General features: G+C 44.3%; 1 protein-coding gene across 1 annotated transcript; it reads left to right on the forward strand.

Annotated features, from left to right (window-relative positions):
* Nucleotides 1–593: 593 nt before the first annotated feature.
* On the forward strand, nucleotides 594–3671 carry LOC108438407 (keratin, type I cytoskeletal 13-like). Its single transcript, XM_017716198.2, has 7 exons — nucleotides 594–1190; nucleotides 1732–1814; nucleotides 1906–2062; nucleotides 2187–2348; nucleotides 2443–2568; nucleotides 2651–2874; nucleotides 3430–3671. Exons 1-7 carry the CDS (start codon nucleotides 603–605, stop codon nucleotides 3578–3580), a joined length of 1491 nt encoding a protein of 496 aa, XP_017571687.1. The 5' UTR covers nucleotides 594–602; the 3' UTR covers nucleotides 3581–3671.
* The last annotated feature ends 6354 nt before the right edge of the window (nucleotides 3672–10025 follow it).

The following is a 10025-nucleotide window of genomic DNA, read 5'->3' on the forward strand; positions in this document are numbered from 1 at the left end:
ATTCACAGTGTTTGATGTTTTCTTTTTTTAAATACAGCACTACTGGTTCTTATTCTCTGTTCCAGCTGATCAGATGTCTGAAAAAATAATTATCAGGACATATTATGTATCATGAAAATTTCTTGACATATCACAAAATTATGTTTTATAAATATTTAGATTTATATTTGCCCACCTACTTTATAGATTTCTGTGCATTCTGATGGATTTGCTTTCCTGAGTATGGCCACATAATGAACATAATATTTCAATACTTTGACGTCTGCTCAAGTATATTAGTAAGTTAATCTACAGTACGGTGTGAAAGTTTTAGGAAATTTCAATATCATTTTTAACACAATGTCTTTAACTCACTCAGCTTAGAGGAGCAGAATGAAAATTATTGACAGCTGACGCTTCGGAGTCGGATATGCTCATGTTTTGTTAAGCTTTTGTTGGGTGGGTGTGGACACCTGCAGCTCATATGCTGTTTGCATGTGTGGTTTTGTGCAGTTTTGTGCATGTATGTATTTGCCTTGGGGGTTGGGAGTAGTCTGATTTATCCTCCCCTCCCCTCGCTTTCACTCTCCTTCATTCCCTCCCCTCTTCTACTGTATAAAAACATGCCGGTCCTCATCTCCGCACTCACTCCCTCTTCAGCCAGAGCAGAGTTACAGAAATCTTCCAGCAGCATGACATCCTTCTCCAACTACAGCTTCAGGTCCTCAGGAGGATCCGGAGGCCGTATGAGTGTTGGGAGGGCCGCTAGCATGTACGGAGGTGCAGGAAGTGGTGGGGTTCGTATCTCTAGCAGTTCTGTTGGCCGTTCCTTTGCTAGTGCTGGATCTGGTGGCTTTGGCTTCGGAGGTGGCGCCGGAGGTGGCTTCCGAGGTGGCGCTGGAGGTGGCTTCGGAGGTGGCGCTGGAGGTGGCTTCGGAGGTGGCTTCGGAGGTGGTGCCGGAGGTGGCTTCGGAGGTGGTGCCGGAGGTGGCTTCAACCTGTCCGAAGCGATCGATGTGTCCGCCAATGAGAAGGCCACCATGCAGAACCTCAACGACCGTCTGGCCACCTACCTGGAGAAGGTGCGCTCCCTGGAGAAGGCCAATGCTGAGCTGGAGCTGAAGATCCGCCAGTTCCTGGAGAGCAAGACTTCTCCCAAGTCTCGGGATTACTCTGCATACTACGCCACCATCAGTGACCTCCAGGGCAAGGTATGTCAAAGTGTTTAATAAACCACAGTTTCAACCCTCGAAACTCTAAGGATCTATAACAGTTCCTGAATGTCTTGCATAGTAGTTACCAAATATCTCAGGGTAGTTACAGAATAAATAAGCCTGAAGATTTATAAACACCCAAATTGACCCGATCTATCCCTTGCAATCATGTAAGCAACGCAGAAGCTTAAAATCAAGAAACATTATTGTTCTCTACATTCAATATAACATTCCTTGGTTGGCCTTTTCACATTGCAGTGTCAATTCATCTCTGAACACAGTATCCTACAGTGTAAACACTACACCCAGTCCCTCAACCTACCATTCATTATCAAGCAAAGAGGTCCAAACTAGACCTAAACAAAGGCTAAAGCTCAAAGGAACCTCAATAATCCTTAAACAGTTGCTATATTTGGTTTTAAATTGCATGGAACACCACAGTGGAGATCTTCAAATGTCCATAAGATTGAGCCCTCAGTGGTCAACTAAGTACATCTAACTGTCAGTTGACCTTAACCTATTACTTGCTCTTCTTCAGATCCAGGATGCCACACGTGTCAATGGAGGCATCTACCTCAGCATTGACAATGCCAAGCTGGCCGCAGATGACTTCAGGGTCAAGTAAGTCCAAATGAACCTAACTCAAGATCTGGTGTTGCTCATTTCATGTGAAGTTCCTGCAGAATCTGTAACCCCTCCCTGTTCTCTGCAGGTACGAGAATGAGCTGGCCATGAGACAGTCCGTGGACGCTGACATCGCTGGGTTGAAGAAGGTTCTGGATGAGCTGACCTTGGCCAGGTCTGACCTGGAGATGCAGATTGAGGGTCTGAAGGAAGAGCTGGTGTTCCTCAAGAAGAACCATGAGGAGGTGAGCGTGATAAAGGAATTGGTAAAAAGAGAGGCAGACCCATCATTTGCTCTCGTTTGAGAGCTGTGGGTAATGAGATGCATTTTAAAGTCAACAAAGTTTGACGCTGTCCCTGCATCTTCAGGAACTCCTGGCCATGCGTGACCAGATGAGCGGACAGGTCCACGTAGAAGTTGACGCCAAACCACAGGAAGACCTCAGCAAAGTCATGGCTGACATCCGCGAGCACTATGAGGCTGTCGCCGCCAAGAATCGCAGAGATCTTGAGGCGTGGTTCCAGACCAAGGTAAGATTTAACATGTGCTCTGAATAAGGAGCAAATGGTCTTCTAAAAACTGCCTTGTCTCATTGGACTGTTTTGCGAACATCTTTCCTCACAGAGCGAATCATTGAACAAAGAAGTCGCCAAAAGCACAGAAACCCTCCAGACGAACCGGTCAGAAGTCACAGAAATCAAGCGCACACTGCAGGGGCTGGAGATCGAGCTTCAGTCGCAACTCAGCATGGTGAGCGCCTGGAAAAATGCCTGTAGAACCTCACAGTAGGTTCTTCTGGGACACATTTACCAAACTGATTTCTCCTCAACAGAAAGCGTCACTCGAAGCCACACTGGCAGAGACCCAAGCTCGTTACGCTTCCAGGCTCGCTGGCTACCAGATGCAGGTATCCAGTCTAGAGGAGCAGCTGGTGCAGCTCCGTGCTGACCTGGAGCGGCAGGGTCACGAGTACCAGATGCTGCTGGACATCAAGACCAGACTGGAGCTGGAGATCGCCGAGTACAGAAGACTGCTGGATGGAGAGACCAGCAGCAGGTGAGGCCCCTCAGGAACACAGAATACACTACAAATACATTCCAGCCTTAGAATACAGTTTCAGATGAATACACAATGGAAAATGGACTACATTGAAAATACGTTGGCAATAGATAAATACAACCTATTAGAATATATCTTCAGATCAGCCCACATTGGGAAATATATTGCCTATTTGTTATCAATATATATCAAAATTGAAATACAATATGCTAGAATTTATTTTATATATGAGTCAACATTCAAAAATGTAATATATTGCAAATGTCCTGTATAATATGATATAGTATAAAGCAAAATGGAAAAGGAAGATATTAAGATATGAGAACATCATAAAAAATGTATTATGTTGCAGTCAGCCAATATTTTCCCAAACATAAATAATATACCGGAATATATTTTCCAAAGAGTCCCCAAGAAAAAATAAACATATTTTGTCAATATATTTCAAATACAAACATTATGTATAGTATATATTTTATAATGAGCCTTCATAGAAAATTGGCAACATATATATTATTCTGAAACGTCAATAATCTTCCTCTGTCCCTGCAGCTCCACCAAAACCTCTGCTGTAGTCTCCAGCTCCACCTCCGGCTCCAGCTCCACCTCCAGCACAACACGCAAAGTGGTGACCATTGTGGAGGAGGTGGTGGACGGCAAAGTGGTCAGCTCCACCTCCAAGGCTGTGAATAAGACCTTGTGAGGAGATCACAAGTCCAGCGAACACAAGCACTTTGAGCGTCCGGGAACCCGGCGCTGAGTGATGAAATCAATAAAGTGTTCAGATCATTGATTACACTTGTCTGACTGTATTCATTTCAGAGCATTCTACCGTTAACAGGGGGTATTTTTATATATATTCATATATTTTGCCATCAGCGCCACCTGCTGGAAATGGCCAGAACTGAAAATAAAATAAATAGTATATAAGATATGAAAGCATATATCATTTCAGCAAACAAGACCACATGAAGTACAGGACGGTCACAGTGCAGATAAATATGTAGCAGCAGCAACCAATGTGTTTAATGAGGGTATGAAAAAAATAAAGGCAACACTCAAATAACACATCCTAGATCTGAATGAATGAAATATTCTCATTGAATACTTTGTTCTGTACAAAGTTGAATGTGCTGACAACAAAATCACACAAAAATCAGCAATGGAAATCAAATTTATTAACCAATGGAGGCCTGGATTTGGAGTCACACACAAAATTAAAGTGGAAAAACACACGACAGGCTGATCCAACTTTGATGTGATGTCCTTAAAACAAGTCAAAATGAGGCTCAGTATTGTGTGTGGCCTCCACGTGCCTGTATGACCTCCCTGCAACGCCTGGGGAACGGGCGGGCCAGTCCATAGCTTGAATGCCTTCATCTTGCAGGAACTGCTGACACACTCCAGCCACATGAGGTCTAGCATTGTCCTGCATTAGGAGGAACCCAGGGCCAACCGCACCAGCATATGGTCTCACAAGGGGTCTGAGGATCTCATCTCGGTACCTAATGGCAGTCAGGCTACCTCTGGCGAGCACATGGAAGGCTGTGCGGCCCTCCAAAGAAATGCCACCCCACACCATTACTGACCCACTGCCAAACCGGTCATGCTGAAGGATGTTGCAGGCAGCAGATCTCTCTCCATGGCATCTCCAGACTCTGTCACGTCTGTCACATGTGCTCAGTGTGAACCTGCTTTCATCTGTGAAGAGCACAGGGCGCCAGTGGTGAATTTGCCAGTCCTGGTGTTCTCTGGCAAATGCCAATTGTCCTGGAAGGTGTTGGGCTGTGAGCACAACCCCCATCTGTGGACGTCAGGCCCTCATACCATCCTCATGGAGTCGGTTTCTAACCATTTGTGCAGACACATGCACATTTGTGGCCTGCTGGAGGTCATTCTGCAGGGCTCTGGCAGTGCTCCTCCTGTTCCTCCTTGCACAAAGGCAGAGGTAGCGGTCCTGCTGCTGGGTTGTTGCCCTCCTACAGCCTCCTCCACATCTCCTGGTGTACTGGCCTGTCTCCTGGTAGCGCCTCCAGCCTCTGGACACTACACTGACACACACAGCAAACCTTCTTGCCACAGCTCGCATTGATGTGCCATCCTGGATGAGCTGCAATACCTGAGCCACTTGTGTGGGTTGTAGAGTCCGTCTCCTGCTACCACGAGTGTGAAAGCACCACCAACATTCAAAAGTGACCAAAACATCAGCCAGAAAGCAGAAAGGTGCTGAGAAGTGGTCTGTGGTCCCCACCTGCAGAACCACTCCTTTATTGAGTGTGTCTTGCTAATTGCCAATAATTTCCATCTGTTGTCTATTCCATTTGCACAACAGCTGTGAAATTGATTGTCAGTGTTGCTTCCTAAGTGGACAGTATGATTTCAGAGAAGTTTGATTTACTTGGAGTTATATTGTGTTGTTTAAGTGTTCCCTTCATTTTTTTGAGCAGTGTATATAAAATAATAATTCTCCAGCATCACTGCTGTATCTGATCCACTTATACCAGTACAACACACACTGACACACCACCACCATGTCAGTGTCACTACAGTGCTGTGAATGACCCACCACCCAAATAGTACTTGCTCTGTGAGGGTCCATGGGGGTCCTGACCACTGAAGAACAGGGTAACAGAGTATCAGAGAAACAGATGGACTACAGTCTGTAACTGTAGAACTACAGAGTGCAGCTATACAGTAAGTGGAGCTGATAAGATGGACAGTGAGCATAGAAACAAGGAGGTGGTCAGAATGTTATACACATATGTATATATATGTGCCTATATGTGTGTATACAGTGGTGCCTGAAAGTTTGTGAACCATTTAGAATTTTCTATATTTCTGCAAAAAGTTGACGGTGTGTAATTAATCCGTGAGGTCACAAAGGAACCCAGCGTAAGTTCTAAGGAACTAGAGGCCTCTCAGTGGCTAATGTTAATGTTCATGAGTCCACCATCAGGAGAACACTGAGGGAAACCACTGCTCTCCAAAAAAGAACATTGCTGCCCATCTGCAGTCTGCTAAAGATCACATGGATGAGCCAGAGGGCTATTCGATCAATATTTTGTGGGCAGATGAGACTAAATATAGATCTTGGTTTAAATGAGAAACATCATGTTTGGGGAAAGGAAAACACCTCATCCCGTTTGTGAAACATGGTGGTGGTAGTATCATGGTTTGGGCCTGTTGGGCCAGAATGGCTGGCTTGCCATCATTGATGGAACAATGAATTCTGAATTATACCAGCAAATTCTAAAGGAAAATGCCAGAACATCTGTCCAGGGGCTGAACGTGTCCTGCAGCAAGACAACGACCCTAAGCACACGAGTCGTTCTACCAAAGAGTTAAAGAAGAGTAAAGTCTGTGTTTTGGAATGACCGAGTCAAAGTCCTGACCTTAATCCTATAGAAGGACCTGAAGCAGCAGTTCATGTCAGGAAACCCACCAACATCACAGAGCTGAAGCTGTTTTATACAGAGAGGCTGAAACTCTGCTAAAGCCGATGTTCAGGACCAATCCAGCGGTTCCAGAAACGGTCAGTTCGGTTACTGCTGCATGACGGGGTCACACCAGATGCTGGCTGCCAAGGGTCACAGACCTGAAATACTGGTCAGGTCTAATATTTCTGTCTCGTTTGTTTAACTCGGTTCTCTTTATCTGCTTTTAGGAGTTCCGTGTGAAAGTTTTGACTCTAAATATATGAAACGAAGCTTCAGAATATGGAGTGAAATCTGATGCCACTGTGAGCGTGTCAGCCCGAAGTCTAGTAGCAGTGATCCTAAATAAACTCATGTAGGAGCTGAACTCCTACAGTGCCGTCTCACCTGAACACACCCGTACTGAGGCTGCGTCGCATGAACCTGCCTGGACACACAGCTTGATGTAAAGAACTGGACGTTATCGCTCATTTCAGGAAATCTTACTGCGTCCATTTAGCAGAGTTTCTCCTCATGTCAGCATTTCCATCTCATTTCCGGCTTATTTCACTAGTTTCTGTGAACAGTGATGATCTGTGTGGGCAGCAGAGGGCGCAACTGTTCCCCTTTCGCTCACACCTCACCGACTAATGTTAGGACTACTTTTCTGCCTTTGTCTGTAATTTGTTGTATATTATTGTGATATTCAGTGAGCACGCTGGCTCTCAGTGCTGAGATCGGCTGGCTACAGCAAGCTTTGGTAGAACTCCACTGGTACTCCACTTTGGTAGGGGAACTCCACCGAATTCCACAACACATTCTCCATCAATCTGAAGAACCATTTCGCCATGCAGAGAACCATTTGATCATGAGTGTTTGTGGTTCTAACTATCGCCTTTACTAAAGAACCCCAGAAGAAATTCTTGATCTTTTTGAAGAGTGTATAAACTCAGAATGCTCATGTAGGTTCTCTGGTGGTTCTGGATGGTAAATAAAATGTCTATATGCCTGGTTCCCATCATCGCCACTGTAAAGACGTCTGAAGGACTCTGTTGTTTCTCTGACACTTGTTTCTAAACTGCATGCCGATTCTAATATGTACATCCCCCACTAGGGGGCGCCACACACCCCAGGCTGATAGCCTCTGGCCACACCCTAATGCTTGAGCCCAGCAGGCAAGAGCTCTGTAGCACAGCGGAGGAAAGGGTTAACCCCTAATGTGCTCAAATCCCTGAACACTCGCACTCGGTTCTCCCACAGACCAAGTAACACACACTGTAAAAGAGGTTCAAAGGGTGCTTAGCTAAAGACAACGGTTCTATTTAGAAGCATTTCATGCTTAAATGGTTCACCATTCTTTGCATGGTGAAATGGTTCTTCAGGTTGATGGACAACGTGTTATATAAGGTTCCATGCACAACCCTTTTGAAATTGGTTCTAAACTCTTAAAGATGTTTTTTTCCACAGTTCTTTAGTATAGAAAATAGTTCTATACAGAACCGTCAACGCTCAAAGAACCCTTTGCATACTTAAATGGTTCTCTGCATGGGTAAATGCTCTTCAGACTGACTGAGAGTGTGTTGTATATGGTTCTACAGGGAACCTTTTTAAATGATTTTTAATGATTAAAAAGAAGGTTATAGCACAGAAAATGGTTCTATGTAGGACCTTGCACGCATGCTTGAATGGTTCTCGGCATGGTAAAATGGTTCTTCAGATTGGTCGAGAATGTTGTAGATGGTTCTATCTACAACCTTTTTGAAAAATGCTTCTACACTCTTGAAAAGGTGGTTCTTCGAGGGATCTTTAGTAAAGAAAATAGTTCTATATAGAACCATGAACGCTGAAATGACTTGAATGGTTCTTTGCATCGTCACATTTGCACTTCAGATTGACCGAGAATGTGTTGAATATGGTTCTATATAGAACTTTTTTGAATAACAGCTCTATAGAGCACTAAAAAGGGTTACAAGCTTGACAAGGCAGCTGCAGAAGAACCCGTTTTGGTGCAATATAGAACCAAATACAGTGATCTGAAGAATGATTTCACATGCAGAACGTCATAAAAGCATGCACAGTGTTCTGTGAGTGTTCACTGTTCTATGTTCCTTTGCTAAAGAAGTGAAAATCTGCAGATTAATCTGTGTATTTGAGCAGGAGCTCCACTGAGTCTGCAGGCTGAACGGCGCGGTGCGGGTCTTTAGGTGGATCTGCAGGTACTTGTTGTTGAAATATGACACTCAGTCTCATATCTACACACCAGCGGTGACTCAACAGAGCAGATATTTCCTTTACTCAGTCACGTACTGCACAGATACGCATTCCTACCCTCTCTAACTGAGCCGACCCTGACTAAACCGAACAGCCACCACACAGAAGGCTGTGTCCACTCACTGTTAAACTCTGCAGTGAAATCACCAAATCAAAATTCACCAAATTACCCCGTTTGCGCTGGAAAACTAGGTAAACGAGGCAAACAAGAAATGCAAATCCAGTTTTCCGAGTTTTGGAGAAGGGCCACTCTGAACACTCCCCATCCGATAACCGTTTACTCTGCAAACATGTCGCCTTGTCAAGAGAGAGAACCTTAAATCTAGGTAATATATCTACCACGTCTCCTGTGTGGACTGCTGTAAGCCCCTTCTATGGCTATTTCACTCATTTCTACACTTCTACACCATTTAACTCATTTCTACATTATCATTAAATTGATGGCCGATAACTTGGTTTGTTTCAAGCTCGTCTCTCACGACCAGCAAAAGGAGTCGCCAATGGAGTGAGATCATTTTACATAAGAAAATGGCTTAAAACTAGTAAATAATGACTGGGAAATACTTAAATAGTGTTTAAAAGTATTTTTATTAAGTGAAGTGATCCCACCATGTTGATCATTTTGCTTGGTGTGAGAAATGTGCTTGAAAGAAAACGATCTGCCGGTGCAGTGAGGTCACTTTACTTGATAAAATTGCTTAAAAGAAGTCAAGCTCTGTGAAGCAGCTGGATAATCTTGTAATAAGTGTACAACCATCTCAAAATGAGAAATACTAGATATATTGACTGGATTTAAGGTCATTTCATTTGACAGGAGACTGGTTTTTTGCGGTGTTTGTACACACCCCTCACTGCCTGTGTGATTAATTCTGCTGCTATTACCCGCCCCCCCAGCACAACCCCTCCAAACTGGTCACAGTGGTGGTGATGGGAACCAGACATCCCCCTCTAAAAGCTCCTCACAGAAAGTTCCTACATGAACTGGTTCTGAATTCACTGCCTGATGACTGAGACGCTGTTTTATGAGAGTTTAGAGAACTTCAACTCCATTCATGGTGGAGGGAGACATGCAGGGCGCTGTGCGGCAAAATAGTCCCCAAAGAAAACTCATTATTCCAGATTTTCCACTGTTTTCCATCATCAACATTCCATATAAACTCAGAAGACTCGTGTAGGTTCTCTGGTGGTTCTGGATGGTAAATAAAGTGTCTGTATCTGTGTTGTAGTCATGGCAACGCCTGGTTCCCATCACCACCACTGTAAAGACGTCTGAACCAGTTCACACCAAACCCCTCTAGATGTCTCTGATTACACCATAAACACTGAGTTTGGGGGAAATTTCTCCTTTAAAGGTCATTTCTCTGTAGTTTCTACACTGCGTGCAGTCATCCACACTGACTGTCAACTGAAAGTCTGTTAAAGTGCATTGCAGACATTTATACGTCAGTAGAGAAGAAGACAACA

This window comes from Pygocentrus nattereri, chromosome 27 (assembly GCF_015220715.1).
Source record: "Pygocentrus nattereri isolate fPygNat1 chromosome 27, fPygNat1.pri, whole genome shotgun sequence".
In the NCBI taxonomy this organism is placed as follows: Eukaryota; Metazoa; Chordata; class Actinopteri; order Characiformes; family Serrasalmidae; genus Pygocentrus; species Pygocentrus nattereri.

Bases quoted from the DNA above. Each gene is read 5' to 3' on its own strand.
- LOC108438407 (XM_017716198.2), top strand. From the start codon at position 603: ATGCCGGTCCTCATCTCCGCACTCACTCCCTCTTCAGCCAGAGCAGAG. The intron at 2,349-2,442 runs GTAAGATTTAAC...CTTTCCTCACAG, and splicing joins AGGCGTGGTTCCAGACCAAG to AGCGAATCATTGAACAAAGA. The intron at 2,569-2,650 runs GTGAGCGCCTGG...TCTCCTCAACAG, and splicing joins TTCAGTCGCAACTCAGCATG to AAAGCGTCACTCGAAGCCAC.